At 40.4% G+C, this 15,000-nt stretch overlaps 1 protein-coding gene across 4 annotated transcripts in view; it reads right to left on the bottom strand.

Annotated features, from left to right (window-relative positions):
• Positions 1–15,000, bottom strand: part of LOC125047983 (ATP-dependent translocase ABCB1-like) — a gene marked incomplete at its 3' end in the record, with an annotated part of 74,998 nt that overhangs the window by 22,500 nt on the left and 37,498 nt on the right. For 3 of the 4 annotated variants that reach the window (XM_047646540.1, XM_047646539.1, XM_047646541.1), the window contains 14 exon segments: positions 448–662; positions 1,010–1,193; positions 1,482–1,652; positions 1,888–2,091; positions 2,256–2,428; positions 2,560–2,737; positions 3,301–3,490; positions 4,142–4,266; positions 4,532–4,703; positions 4,880–4,980; positions 5,326–5,476; positions 5,864–6,078; positions 6,477–6,564; positions 7,381–7,505. In XM_047646540.1, coding sequence (XP_047502496.1) covers positions 448–662; positions 1,010–1,193; positions 1,482–1,652; positions 1,888–2,091; positions 2,256–2,428; positions 2,560–2,737; positions 3,301–3,490; positions 4,142–4,266; positions 4,532–4,703; positions 4,880–4,980; positions 5,326–5,476; positions 5,864–6,078; positions 6,477–6,564; positions 7,381–7,484 — 2,271 coding nt within the window. In that variant the 5' untranslated portion in view covers positions 7,485–7,505. 4 annotated transcript variants of the gene reach the window in all.

Raw genomic sequence — 15,000 nt, forward strand, 5'->3', positions numbered from 1 at the left:
TAACATAATTTTCATATTCAGACCTATGACATAACTTTTTAAGACTGGGGATCTTAACCTGGGTTTCTGTGGTCCGTGAAGATCATATCAAAATAACATTTATATTAGTGTGTGTTTTTTTAGATTGTTTACTTTAAAGTTTAATCATTATTTGTGTATCGCATATATGTATGAGACAATCAATTCTCAATAAATAAAATACACTATACACATTGCATGCAAAGTTGTGTTTATGTGAATATTTCCCGGGAAAGGGGTCCATAGCTTTCATCACATTCTTAAAGGGGTCCGTGCAAGGTACTACCTTGGGTCCATGACTAAAAAGGGTAAGAACCACAGGTCTAAAATGTGAGAAATACGTATAGGCTAGTCCATTTCACGAAGAAAAACAAAATAATTTTAGAACCTACATAACTATAAAACAAAATGGTCATGGGGAGTACTCACCTGTATATTCCGCAGAGGGCTTTTAACTGGCTTGACGGACGAAGCGCGGCGCCTCTTGAGGGACTGGCGGATGGACGGGCTGCGCGTGAGGGCCACCGGGGACATGCTGGCCAGGTCCTCAATAATGTCCTGGCTGAACTCCGAGAGGGCTTCGCCTTCAAGGAGGGCCGCATCGCTCTCAGCCTTCCCTTTCTGGGGGATGCCCTTGTTCTCTGCTGTGGGAGAGGGATGCAGTAGGTTATTAATTGTTTTAGTGAAAAGATAAAGGAATAAAATAGATAATGGTAAAATGATAATAGTAATGTTGATATCGATATTAATCATTGTTATAATCATTGACACCATCATCAACATTGCGATTCTAATGTTAGTGATATAATAACGAAAATGTGAACATCTAAATGTTAAAATGCCTAAAGAAAAGAGGAAGCCTCACTTGTGTTTATTTACTGACCAAAAGGAATAATCTAGCATTTTCAAGATACGCCACCCTAATTCAAACATCAACGAAAAAAGAGCGATGCCATGCATAAAAAAAAGGTAAAGGTGAAACAGAAGTTACCCTTTTCCTCTTGCGGGCTGACTTGAGCTGTGACAAGATTGTAATAAAGCCCTTGCAGCTTCATCAGTTCATTGTGAGTTCCCACTTCCTCAATCTTTCCTTTGTTGAACACTACGATCTTATTTGCGGGTTTGATGGTGGATAGGCGGTGCGCCACGACCACTGTTGTGCGCCCTTTCCTTACCTGTTGGAAAAGTTAGCTGATAGTAAGTGTTGCACGAGTTTTTTGGTTTTGTTTTCCTACTTTATATATGTTTTTAAAAATAAAAAAATATACCATTGCTAGGAGCATAGCAACATATTTCGAATTACTATCAAGACAAAATAATGGACAATTTACATCTCGTGCGTTTCAGTCCTACAGCTTAAACCATCCAACAAGAAAAATTAAGATGTAAGATTTCATTTACCTACATACTTGCTAGCAAACACATACATACGCGTGGGAGCGCGCGTGCGTGGCCTCACCAACCTTGTCGAGCGCCTGCTGCACAACCGCCTCGCTCTGCGTGTCCAGCGCCGATGTGGCCTCGTCCAGGAGCAGAATCTTGGGCTGCCTGATCAGTGCTCGCGCAATGGCAATCCGCTGCTTCTGCCCCCCCGACATCTGGCTTCCTCGCTCGCCGACGTTTGTTTCGTATTGCTGTAGAATAGGTGGATGATTCTTAATTCTCTGTTTCTGATGATTCTAACTGTATTTTAAGTCTTCGATATATTATGAACTTACTTTGAATCAAACTCTTACGTGGCTTTAACTACAATAAGTTCAGAATTATACAAACTGAATCTTTTCAGATTTTTTTTTTTCAATCAGACGATCGGAAACAAGATTTATGTGAAAGAACATTAGTCACAGAATGCAAGTGATATCCTCTCACCTTCGGTAATTTCATGATGAAGTCATGAGCATTGGCCTCTTTGGCCGCCGCCTGAATGTCCTCCATGGAAACCCCTTCGCGGCCGTACCTTATGTTCTCGGCAACGCTGGTCGCAAAGAGGACCGGCTCTTGGCCCACAACCCCAATCTGGTCTCGCAACCAACCGATGTTAAGACTCTTTATTTCACGGCCATCTAGGAACACCTGAGTGTATGAAGTTCCTTGTATTTAGGTCGGATCTTTTATTTATAGGAAAATGCACAACTTTCACTGTTCTATACAGACGCTCATATACACGCAACCCGCACACATACAAAACTACATAAATTCGTTCACTTGTGCAAAACTTCTCTCTTTCTGTAACTTACATGACCATCCAGTGGGTCATAGAACCGTTGTATGAGCTGGACACAGGTCGATTTCCCGCAGCCGGAGGAGCCCACCAGGGCCACGGTCTGCCCCGGTTCTATGCTTAGAGACACGCCCTGCAACACTCTCACGTCTGGTCTTGATGGGTAGCTGAAGCGGACATCTTTGAACTCTGAAAAAATGAAGATGCGATCAAAATTACAGAAACACGAAAAGGTGGCAATTATATACAATCATACACATTAATATGTAACACGGGGGTGAAAATCTCTCTGAATCTGCTATGTCGATCGCATAAGTTACCAATCATCCCCTTCACAGAAGAAGGCTTTTCTCCGTCAGAGCCGGTAGGGTCGATGGCCGACTTTCTTTCAATGATATCAAAGATCGTTGCAGCCGCTCCTCTGGCTACACTGAAGGCCTCAATATATGGAGCTGCTTGGCCAACGTTCATAGCACCCATTAGCACACTAAAGAATACCTAGAAAATGGACAGTGATTTATTTCTGTGAACGAAACATCAGAGATGTTCAATTATAGTCCCTAAATCTGACTCGAAAATTGAAATATTCGTGTAGGCATTTAGATTTGGCGACGCCCAGAACTATATGAGGCACAGGAGGAAACACCATACATGCATTAAAGAGGACTAAAGATCTTGCAGTTACAATATTAATATATTATTAATTGTTTCATCATTAAACTCTACTGATATCTAACAATTTTAAGGTTGTACAAAATAAGTGTATTTGCGCGTTTTTGCAGTATATATGAGCTAGTATATAAAAGGATTCTGATATACTGACCCCTTCCTACAATTATACAAACACAGTTTGTATAAGCGTAGGAACTTCCATTTCCTAACCACCTTAGTAAAGAAGGTATTTTTCTCTTGTGACTGCATATTTTGGTTTATTATTGTGTTTAAGCATTTTAATACATATCAGTGCCAAGTTTAGATGACTGGATTTGCGAATGTTAAACACTTAAATGGAACATAAAGAATATAACGCAAGACTAAAGACCAAAACCCTCTTAGCTCACAATGATAAGATTGGAGGGGTTGAAATTGCTATCCGGATCCGTTCTTGACTCAAGAATGAGGCCGGTGCCGTAGTAAAAGGCCAGGGCGTACGCCGCGTAGATCAGGAACCACATCAAGCCCATGCCCACGCCCGTCACGAAGCCTCGCTTCACGCCCGCTCGCTTGGCGTGCACAAGGTTGGCGTCGTACCTGTGGCACACGCGACGAATGTAAAAGGCCATTTATATATTTATATCTATATCTATCCCTTTATCTCTCTATCTTTCTATTTATCTATACATACATATATATTTGTGTGTGTGTGTGTGTGTGTGTGTGTGTGTGTGTGTGTGTGTGTGTGTGTGAGTGAGTGAGTGAGTGAGTGAGTGAGTGAGTGAGTGAGTGAGTGAGTGTGTGTGTGTGTGTGTGTGCGTGCGTGCGTGCGTGCGTGCGTGCGTGCGTGCGTGCGTGCGTGCGTGTGTGTGCGTGTGTGAGTGTGTGCGTGTGCGTGTGCGTGTGTGTGTGTGTGTCTGTGTGTGTGTATGTCTGTGTGTGTGTGTGTGTGTGTGTGTGTGTGTGTGTGTGTGTGTGTGTGTGTGTGTGTGTGTGTGTGTGTGTGTGTAATATATGTATATATATGTATGTATGTATACACATATACATACATACCACGAAAACATATATTTTAAAATGCATATAAGATCCATGCTAATATACTGCGAAAAAAATTAAAATACAACCATGCTAGAGCACTTTATTTTACCAATTAGATAAAAAAAAAACTTTGATTCATATATCAGATAAATACTAATACATTCTGGAAATTCATAGAAAAAGAATCTTGCTGAAAAAAACGCTTACCTTTCTACTTCTTTAGCTTCTCCTCCAAAGGCAACCACTGTCCTGATGGCTGATATCACTTCCTCTGCGATGCCACCTGCCTTCGCATACTCTTTCATTTCTACTGATGTTAAGCTAGACTGAACCTGAAGCGAAATAAAAGGTAAATGAATATGCAAACATAAAAAAGGTATATCTCTTGAATTAAAGAACGGAGACATTTATCAAATAAGTTGAAAATGTGAACCGACAAAGGTATAAAATGTATAAATGAGAATGAATGTCTTCACAATACAAGGTTTGTATTTAACCGGCTTCGAATATAACTTCGTCCGAAATATATTGAATGTGTTTGGTTACAAAACTTATGACATGTTATTTGCACAAATATTGGACATACATCAGACTTACCTTTGCAATAATTCCAGTAGAGATTCCTAAGAGTGGGAACACAGACAGAATGACTAGCGTGAGTTCCCATCCGTGGACAAAGGCATTAATGAGAGAGGCTATGAATATCGTCATGAAGAATATGAACATGCCCACTTTCTCACCAATTCCTTCTTGTAATTTATTCAAGTCCCTGGAAAGAAGACAGGGATTTGGATAGGTAAGCCCTGACCACTTAAGTAAAAATATAAAAGTACATACAACTCCTTGATTACTCATCATTTTCGACATCTTTTTTTAATATAGTTACAGAAGGAGCATATCTCCACAGTTTATGATGAATATTATAAGCTAATGTCTCTTACTTACTCAGTAACTCTGCTGGCAAAATCATTAGTCTGATGAGTATCAAACCAGCCAATTTCCTGCCTTAAGATGCTCTTCAGAAACATACCTCGCAACCTATATACCTGGAAGAGACATTCAAAGCAAAGTGGAAATGAGTCCACGTAGAGAGGAATATTAAGCGAACAAAATATATCAGTATAGAGAAACAAACTCTAAATAGATAAATAGATACAAGGTAAAATAAAAAAATAGCAAAAACTGAAGATATAATGCACATAAAAAAAAAATTAAGATCAAATACAAAATAGATTATTCAAAATAAAGAAATCCAATTAATAAATCAAACATATATGATATTCAATTCAAAAAGATTCAACGGGAAATAATGTGATAACCACAGTAAATAAAGTCAATCAGTGAATCGGACTGAAGACATGCCAATCAGGGCCAGATGTGCAGAACCTCACCTGCCCTTCTGCCGCGTAGTTCATGGACGTGACGAAGATGTATCCCATGACCATTTGAACGGCTCCGATGATGAAGGTGCCGGCTCCGAATTTCACGATCTCTTGGAAGAAGTCCTCAATACCATACGAGGCTGTAATGTACTCGATGATTCTGAAAGCAAATGCAAACATATATATACATACAGCAAGGGAAGGAGGGAAGGAATGACTAGGGAAGGATATATATTTACACACACACACACACATGTATATATGAGAGAGAAAGAGAGAGAGAGAGAGAGAGAGAGAGAGAGAGAGAGAGAGAGAGAGAGAGAGAGAGAGAGAGAGAATATTCAGTGGTGAATATCTAACGGAAGAATATTTTCATTTTAGATATCAGTATAATTAATGGACAGCATACATCCAGCATATATCGATTGTGATAGATCGAAATGGGAAAAAAGGCGCAGGTATTTAGTATCATAATTTCCCTAAAGTACATACTTGATTTAAATACTTAACAGATAAATATAATTTAAACAAGGCACAAGATACTTACTCGTCGATCGTCGCATTCTCCATATCGGGATTCGCAGCTACGATTGCCGACAAATTGGTCTCATTATTAATGCTGGTAAGCAGGTCATTGTAGACGAAAGCGTCCGTGACGTCGCCAAAGAGAATGAACATGGCCGGCATGCATACGCCCGCAATGAGGGACGCGAGCACGCCCGCGAACATCAGCCACTTCTCTTTCACGCTCGCGTATCGGAACTAAAGAAGGACACAAGGCAACGCTGATTAAGCTTAAGATTAACAAACTATTAGTTATCAATGATATATTACAAACAAACTTACCCACCTACCCACACTCACACGCACAGACACTGTAACCCAGTTATATGTAATGTTACTGAAATATGTATGCCAATGTTATTTTATTTATCTTTTGTTATATTCTACATAACTTATGTATTGTCACATGAATATACGCGGTTCGGCGCACTAACACTTGTGACACGGCGGCGAGAGAGAAAGGGGCCTGAGCAGGCATTTTTACGACTACTTATTTCTGCATTTACGCCCCCCCCCCCCTAAACACACACACACACAAACATCCATATGATGATAACGACCTATGTAGCAACAACCTATTGAGTCGTGTGCCTTACCATCTGGAACACAGGGACCGGCGGAAGAGCGTCTTCCTTCTTTTCGCCATCTTTGGTTCCAACGTTTTTATCGGCGCCTTCGTCGTCTCTGGCAAAATAGCAATACAGGAAACTATAACGCTCATATATACAGAGGATAAACTATAGCATGCGCCCAGCAACAACAATAGGAACAGCAACAATAGCTTCAGCGTTCAGCCAACGAAACCGCAGCAACATTAGCATCTGGTACCCATATCCCATCGAGATAAAAAAAAAAAAAATAGATTAATTAATAACAACAATAACATGACTGGAAAGAAACAACAGACAACATACATACATACATGTGCATAAAATAAAAAGACAGAGAAAGAAGGAAAACATATTTTCTTCAATAAAAGTTCGATCAATGAAATATAACAGGAAAGAACATATACATTAACAGCAAGCATTCAAAAAGAAAGTAAAAGAAAAAAATCAGTAACAAAAGCAACCAGAGCCTCAGCCACACCGACCTGACCCCAACAAACAGCACCAGCATTCAACCAAGAACTGGAATAACTCTAGGCAACTAGAGAAAAGACAGCACGAACATAAACATCAAAACTAATAAATATAACAGTACAACTACAGATTACAATATACACAAACACGGGAACATATGAATATGATACAGCAACCATATATAACATAGTACCTTGCCTACAAACAGAATCACCTGATAAACAACGAAATACACCAAAAAGCAACACAATACATAAGAACAACAGAGGGAAACATAAGCCTATGCAGCAACATATGCACCACCTCCAACAAAAAACAATATAACAAATCTCAAGATACAACATACGTAGGAACAGAAAAATAACATTCACGCATAAATGCAACCAAATAAAAATACAACAAAACAGCAGCAACTCACCCTTCACTGCCCTTCATTTCAATGACGGTCAGGTCATCTTTCTTCTGCGCGTTTCCATTCATCGTTTCTTGACCTGCCTCTTCTGCGCCTATTTTCGTCACCATCTTGTTTTCATGTCACGTGACCTGAATGAAACAAGAAACATGATAAGTAACCATGATGATGGGGTGATAACGATAAACTATATTAACAGTTCTAATGTATCCTTCTAGGGAGGACCTGGGCGATTCCGATAACAGTGTTGTCAGGTTCAGGGAAATTTCCCTGTTTTAGGGAAATTCTTAGCTGACAATGCGTTTATTAAGTGGTTTCTTAATTAAACTTCAATTTATTATATATGCATCAGTACACATTATTGTTTATGCATTATATATTATGGTTGTAGTGTCTTAATGTGATATCTCGATGTATATTTTACAATTTCAAGTGTAACCAAAAAAATCATTTGTTAAACACATTTGCGAGCAGTTGGTTTGAGAAGTCCTTTCGATCCGTATACCTGATATTTTTCATCTTTGTTTTATTGTTGGTGAATGTATAACCCGATCTTTAATTACGTTAGTAAAGATATGTAAGCCAAGTACAGGCAAATCAACTTTAGTTTTAAAAGATGTAACGAGGAGGTAGGGTAAATGTACTCAAGTCATTGTATAAGTATATGAAGATAAGCGCGTGTTTCAACACACACACACACACTTATGTCTGTATATATGCATATATCCATTTTTTAAAACAGAAATTCATTCCACTGGAGGGCATAGGCCTTCCTCAATTCCCTATTGAGAGGTTATATGGCAGTGTCACCTTTGCCTGATTGGATGCCCTTCCTAATCAACTGCGGTTCGGCGCGCTAACACTTGTACTACATATACATATATATAATTCATATATATGATATCCATATAATTGCGGCACTACAGTATTCCATCTTTCACACACACACACACACACACACACACACACACACACACACATATACGCTTTTTTGTAGCATCCCAAAACCCCTAACACTTTGATGCATTGTTTCAAGTTGCATCACGGTGGCTACAAAACACGATATCATCGAAGTTTGTATCGACATACAAAGTTTTGAAAAAAGGAGAAGTTTTTATCTATTATATTTTACATGAACAAGTCAACAGAAAACCATTAATGTACTTAACCCAGTCGGCACGTATGGCATGAATACATATCAAGCCCACTGTAATATAAGTTTATTTACTGTATTTACAAATACATGGCTCTACAAGTGCTTACTCACCAAGGAGTCAGTTATTAGTCCTACCTATCTCACCTGTTTACCCTTTTCCTTGACTTTAATCCTTTGCATTAATTCATTTTCTTAAATGTTACCAATATTTTAATAACAGTTAATAATCATAACATCAATAACAATAAAAACAGCATGTTGTTTGTTTGTTTGTTGGATTTCTTGGCTATCAACCAGCGGCATGTGGCCAAGGTTATTAAGCCAATGGATCCTATTTATTCTTTCAATCTATATAAGGTCATAAAGTTTTGTCTCCCTTAAAAAAGTGATTACTTTACTGATGATCTTTTCGTCATCTGATAAAAGATTTGATGTTGTTAAATCTTTATTTTTTAATCGGAAATAGTTTATTATTTTTTGTCTTTGGTTATTGTATTGTTGACAAGTTGTGAGAATGTGATTGATGGTTTTGGTGCTATTGCAGATTTGGCATCGTGGAGGGAAATTTTTTTCAATGTAGGGAGTGAGGTGGGTATATCTTGAGGCGTTGACCCTAAGGCGGGCCAACACCACCTCCTCCCTTCTGTCTTTCCTGTGGGATGTGTCCCACAGGTCTATAGTTTGCTTCGTTTTGTTTGTGAGTTGGAGGTTGGTCCACTCACTTTGCCACAGGAGATGTATTTTTGCTTTTATAAGAGACACAAAACACCTGAGATCTGTACGAACTATGGTAGTGTCCAGATCGCCAGTTGACCCGGCTAGTTTGTCAGCCTGTTCATTACCATGGATACCAGAGTGACCTGGTACCCATATTAGTTTGATTGATTTGTTGGCACCGTGTAACTTACGAATGATATTACCCAGCAATTCATTTTTAGTTGTTTCTAAGGATTTAATAGCTTTAAGTGAACTTAACGAATCTGAAAAAATGACTATTCTATCGTGGGTCGTCGATAGTGCAAAATCAATAGCTTTATCAATGGCAAAAAGTTCAGCAAGAAAAATCGATGTATGATTCGGCAGTCTAAACTTTAGTTCACATTCAGTCGACCATACACCCGCACCTACACACTCATCTGTCTTGGAGCCGTCGGTATATATATGAAGAAAGGATAGATGTTTAATAAGGATCTCTCTGAACCTCTGGCGTACCTCACCCTCCGGCGCCATGGCCTTGGCTGATGGAAGCCAGGCTTCCATGATAGAAAAATTGGGGGTTTCCCATGGCGCTATATTTGACTTAACCAGGGTATCGATGGTAGAGAGATCTATACCGACTTTCTCGACGAGGTCGTGGAGTCTCGTGGCAAAGGGCCTAGTGCCTCCATTGCCATTAGGGTGGCTCGGGTCTCGAGCCACCTTTGCGGCATAGGTCAGTGCTAACTGGCCGCGTCTGAGTCGGAGGGGAGGTACTCCTGACTCCACCTCAAGACGCTCGATCCGAGTACATTTCAGGGCTCCAAGACACACACGCAAACAAGCATTCTGCACAACATCCAATCCTTTCAAACTTGTTTTCGATGCCGAGCCATACACGATTGACCCATAATCTACTTTAGACCTAATCAGGGCTTTATACACCATTAGCAAAGACTGTCTATCAGCTCCCCATTTATTACCAGAAATGCACTTTAATAAATTTAGTGCTCTTTGACATTTATTCTTTAATTGACCAATGTGGTCCTTCCAATTGAGTCTACTATCAAAAAGTAGCCCAAGAAATCTTGCAGAATTTTGAATAGGTATTGGGTGGTTGTCTAGAGTTAGCCTGATGTTCGGCTTCCTCCTATGTGAAAAAATTACCCCAATACTCTTTCTAGTGGAAAACTTAAAACCCCACTGGAGGCCCCAGTTATGAATCATATCCAGTGCCAATTGGATGCGATTTGCTGAGAATTCTGCATTATTGCTGGAATGCCATAATGCACAATCATCAGCGTACAGTGAGTATTTAAGATTCCGAGGAGGAGCTGGTAAGATGTCATTAATCATACATAGAAATAATGTAGGTGACAAGACACTTCCTTGTGGGACCCCGTTTGCCTGGACAAAAATGTCCGAAAAAGTGACATTGTCAGAAAACAATTTGACAGAAAACGTTCTGTCAGAAATGAAATTTTGTATAAAACAAGGCAAGTTTCCACGTAATCCGAAAGCATAAAGTTTTCTGAGTAGGCCATATCGCCATGTCATGTCGTAGGCTTTTTCTATATCTAAAAATACTGAAATCAGAAAATCTTTTTTGGCAATTGCCTCTTGAATATGACTGTCCAGCTTTACTAGTTGATCGAGAGTTTGGCGTCCCTTTCGGAAACCGCACTGCTCGTCAACTAGTAAATTACTGGAATTTAAAAAATGCAATAGCCTACTATTAACAATTCTTTCCATGACCTTGCATAAGCAACTTGTCAACGCAATTGGGCGGTAGGAGATGGCAAATCTGGGATTACCCCCTCCTTTCAATATGGGAATGATGTGGGCGAAGTGCCATGAGTTTTGAAAAGAGTGGCTTTTCCAAATTTCATTGTACACTTCTAGCAACTTAATCATGTCATCATGATTAAGATGCTTTATCATCTCATATCGGGGCCTGGGGATGTTCCTCTACAGGCTTCTAGGGCTCGGACAGACAAGCTCATTCATTGTAAGATCTTGGTTGTAATCAAAGTCATCTCCTGTGGCAAAGTGAATTGGTTGCAGCTCAGCCGCTTCCTTGATGGGCAGGAATGCGTGATGATAGTTTGCTGAGCTGCTTGTATGAGAGAACTGCCTGGCGAGTGCATTAGCAATGTCTCTAGGGGAATCGATGTTATTTCCCTCTTCAATGATGTTATTTATTTTAAAAGATGTTTTTTTCTTATTGATTTTATTGATAGTGGACCAAACCTCTGATGTTTTTGTGTTACTGTTAATAGTAGAGACAAAGCTCCGCCAGGAGTCTCTTTTTGCTTGTCTAATTACTCTACGAGCCCTAGTTCTTGCTTGTTTATAGTTGCAAAAGTTCTCATTTGTGATGTTATTTTGGAAAAGCCTGTAGGCCTTATTGCGTCGGCACAGCGCCCTGCGGCAATCTGGTGTCCACCATGGAACTCTATGCTTAACGCTATCTGTCGAAGTTTTAGGAATAGATAGCAAAGCTGCTTCTATAATCGAATTCTGAATATTGTTTACTTTATCATCAATGGTTTCTCCTACAAGTTCGAGCTTGACGCTCCTTGTGAAGGCGACCCAGTCTGCTCTTTTTACGTTAAATTTAGGCGCTGAAGGCGTTCTCACTGTGTCGCATGAATATTTAATCAAAATAGGAAGATGATCGCTTCCCAACGAGTCGTCAATGGTGTGCCACAGGCACTTGGCTGCTATTGATGAAGAGACCAGTGATATATCTATAAAGCTCAAATTCCCGGTATTATCGTCCACCCGCGTGGGACTACCATCATTCAGAAGGACTAATTCAGACTCGTTAATCAGCTTAACTACTTGCTCACCTCTACCATCCACCCGTAGGGAACCCCATAACGTATGATGAGCATTGAAATCACCTAAAATTACTTTATTTTGTGGCAGACGTTCCTGAAGAGCAAAGAGCTCATCATAGATTATCACTTTATCAGGCGGACAATAAACTGAACATATAGCCAGATACGTGCCATTAATTTTTACTTTGCATGCGACAAACTCCAAAGTAGAATCAATAGTCACTTCTGTAAAAGGGAGGCTTTGGTGGATGTACATGGCGACTCCGCCTCCACCCCTACCCTCACGATCCTTCCGACATAAATGGTAGTTCCTGAGCGATACGACCTCGTCAGAGACGAGGTTTGTCAAATGAGTTTCTTGGAGAACGATAATATCGGGAGCATAGGACGAGGCTAATAATTTAAGGTCATTTACTTTAGATCTAATACTTCGACAGTTCCATTGTATAATGGTTGACGCGATGATTACGTTTTATGAGGTTTGGAAGTGCCTTGTCCACCAGTTTTAATTTTCTTTTTATGGGAGGGAGGCGCCTCCTCTCCCTCGCTTCCCGGGGACCTCTCACGGGATGGTTTGGAGACAGAAGCCTCCATGTCCTGCACCTCCTGGCGAGGGAGACGACTGACAGACTGCGACCTGCTTCTCTCTCGAGAAACCGATCGCGAGCCAGACGAAGTCCTCACAGGAGTAGCCCGGACGGGAAGGTGCGCTCCGGACTGTGATTCGGTGTCTGCTTCCTTAAGATGTTTAGGCTGGGTTGATGCAGCCATTTGATCGACCAATTTTGTCAGTTGATAAACTTTAATATTTAATTCTTTAACGGTTTGTTTGAGTTCGGCAATTTCCTGATCCTTAGCTGCAAGCTGTTGACTGACATCACTTGTACTAGGGTTGTTGCTAGTTACCGCTGCAGCATAGGAAGTATCGGGTTTGTGTGTCAAACTTTCCACTTTCCTCTTAGCTTCAGTATAACTAACTTCCTGCTTTCTCATATATGCCAATGTTTCAGTCTCCTTCTTCAGGATGCTGCACTCGGCAGATCCTGAATGATGGGGACCTTCACAGTTAGCACATTTAGAAACTTTGCTAGTACATGTGTTGGTGTCATGGGCTTCAGCACATTTACGGCAAGTGAATTTAGAAGAATCTTTGTCAATACATCTTAATGAGGTGTGTCCGAATTTTTGGCATCTGTTACAATGCATTGGCTTTTGGACATAAGGTCTTACTTGTACACGTTCATAACCGACGTTGACATATTCAGGGATTTTATTCAAGGCAAAAGTCAAAAAACACAGTCCAGTTTTCGTTCGCACATTCCCGTCCTTCTTGGTCATACAATGAACGTCCACTACGTCTTGGTCCTTCATGCTCTCAAGAATTTCACTTTCATCCATCGTCCTCAAATCCCTGTGAAAGATTACTCCCTTACAGGTATTTGGGCCAATAGGAATAGTTACTTTTACTCGAAGATCATGAATTTGCGTCAGCTTAAGTAAATCCTTAATCTGGGAGTTGTATTGTACTTTAACAAGGAGGCTTCCATCTCGCAATTTTTTAACAAAATCAAAGTCGCCGTCCACTTGACCATCAAGGACCTTTTTGATGATAAAGGGGTTCACGTTCAAAAGCGACTGATTTTCATTCACGCATTTTACATTCGCGAACCTTGCATTCTGGGTGGGGATTGTGAAAAGTGGTCGTCTCGTCTTGTCATTAGTGGGGGTACCATTGTTCGTCATCAGATTTGTCTTAGAAGGGTCGTTAGTCGCCCCTCCTCCTTTAGGAGGAGAAGGGGTAGCCGGGGAGTCATTCATTCTGGGTATCGGACCAGGTCCGACCCCTCCGCTCAAAGTCGTAGTCCTGAAGGGACAAAAACCTCTTAACTGTTGTTATCAACCTAACTGCAATAGCTAAGAGAGTGGATCAGTATTTCGTCCTCTACCCCCTCAGTGGAAGCCTGGTTGCGTTCTCCAGTACCACAGAGGGATCGAGTTATGTGTGGGACACTTCCTTACCGCCGAACTTGCCTAGGCGAAGGACGGTAATTCAATGCCCACCCCCCAAGCGAATACGGGAGTTCCGAGGAACTCCGGTAGGCTCAGGAAAGTCACATTATAAAGGAAAAGATTTCAGGACCAAAGAAAAAGTGCGCCCAAATGACGCCCCAGACTACTGGGCCTCCCTACCCAGGGGTCAAAGCCACAAGGGCTACCCTGGTGTAGAAGAGAGCTGCGGGTCTGGGGTGGGGTGCTGACTACTACTACTGTAGCCTCGTGTCACCTGCAAATACAAAGCACTGAAGGTGCTGGCAAAGCACAATGATGGTTCTGTAATTACAGGATTTTACTTTATTTCAATTTACGTTAAGAAAAACTCAGGAACAACAATGTCAAGCGAGACAAGAGGCCCCGGGCTCCAGGGTAGCTCAAGTGGCACAAGACTTATTAGTTTGTTGCTACTGCGTTAGACAGGGTGTTTACTCTACAAGAAAAAAACAGCATCGATATCAATTGTATTAAAAAGAAAAACATTTTCCCGCCAGTTCAAGGAATGGGGAAATCAGGATCGGTACTGATAGACTCCTTGCCGGCTACGCACATATGGAGCCATCTGTATTTAACAAAATTCATAAAAAAAAAATAAAAAAAAACTGAGAACAGAACAAAAATCCGTGATATAAATATATATAAATGTATATATATGTATATATACCTATACAAATATTTATAAATGTATATATATATCTATATAAATATGTATATATAGGTATATATATATATATAAATATGTATGTGTATATATATATATGTATGTATAAGGCTACCATCAGTCATTGTCAACTATGGCATTATAGTCTCTACCCACTCTCGAATAGGTAGAGGAAATGCCTGGGCGAAAGAATTTGATGGATCTAAAGAACCGTATCG

Source organism: Penaeus chinensis, chromosome 42 (assembly GCF_019202785.1).
Source record: "Penaeus chinensis breed Huanghai No. 1 chromosome 42, ASM1920278v2, whole genome shotgun sequence".
Lineage (NCBI taxonomy): Eukaryota > Metazoa > Arthropoda > Malacostraca > Decapoda > Penaeidae > Penaeus > Penaeus chinensis.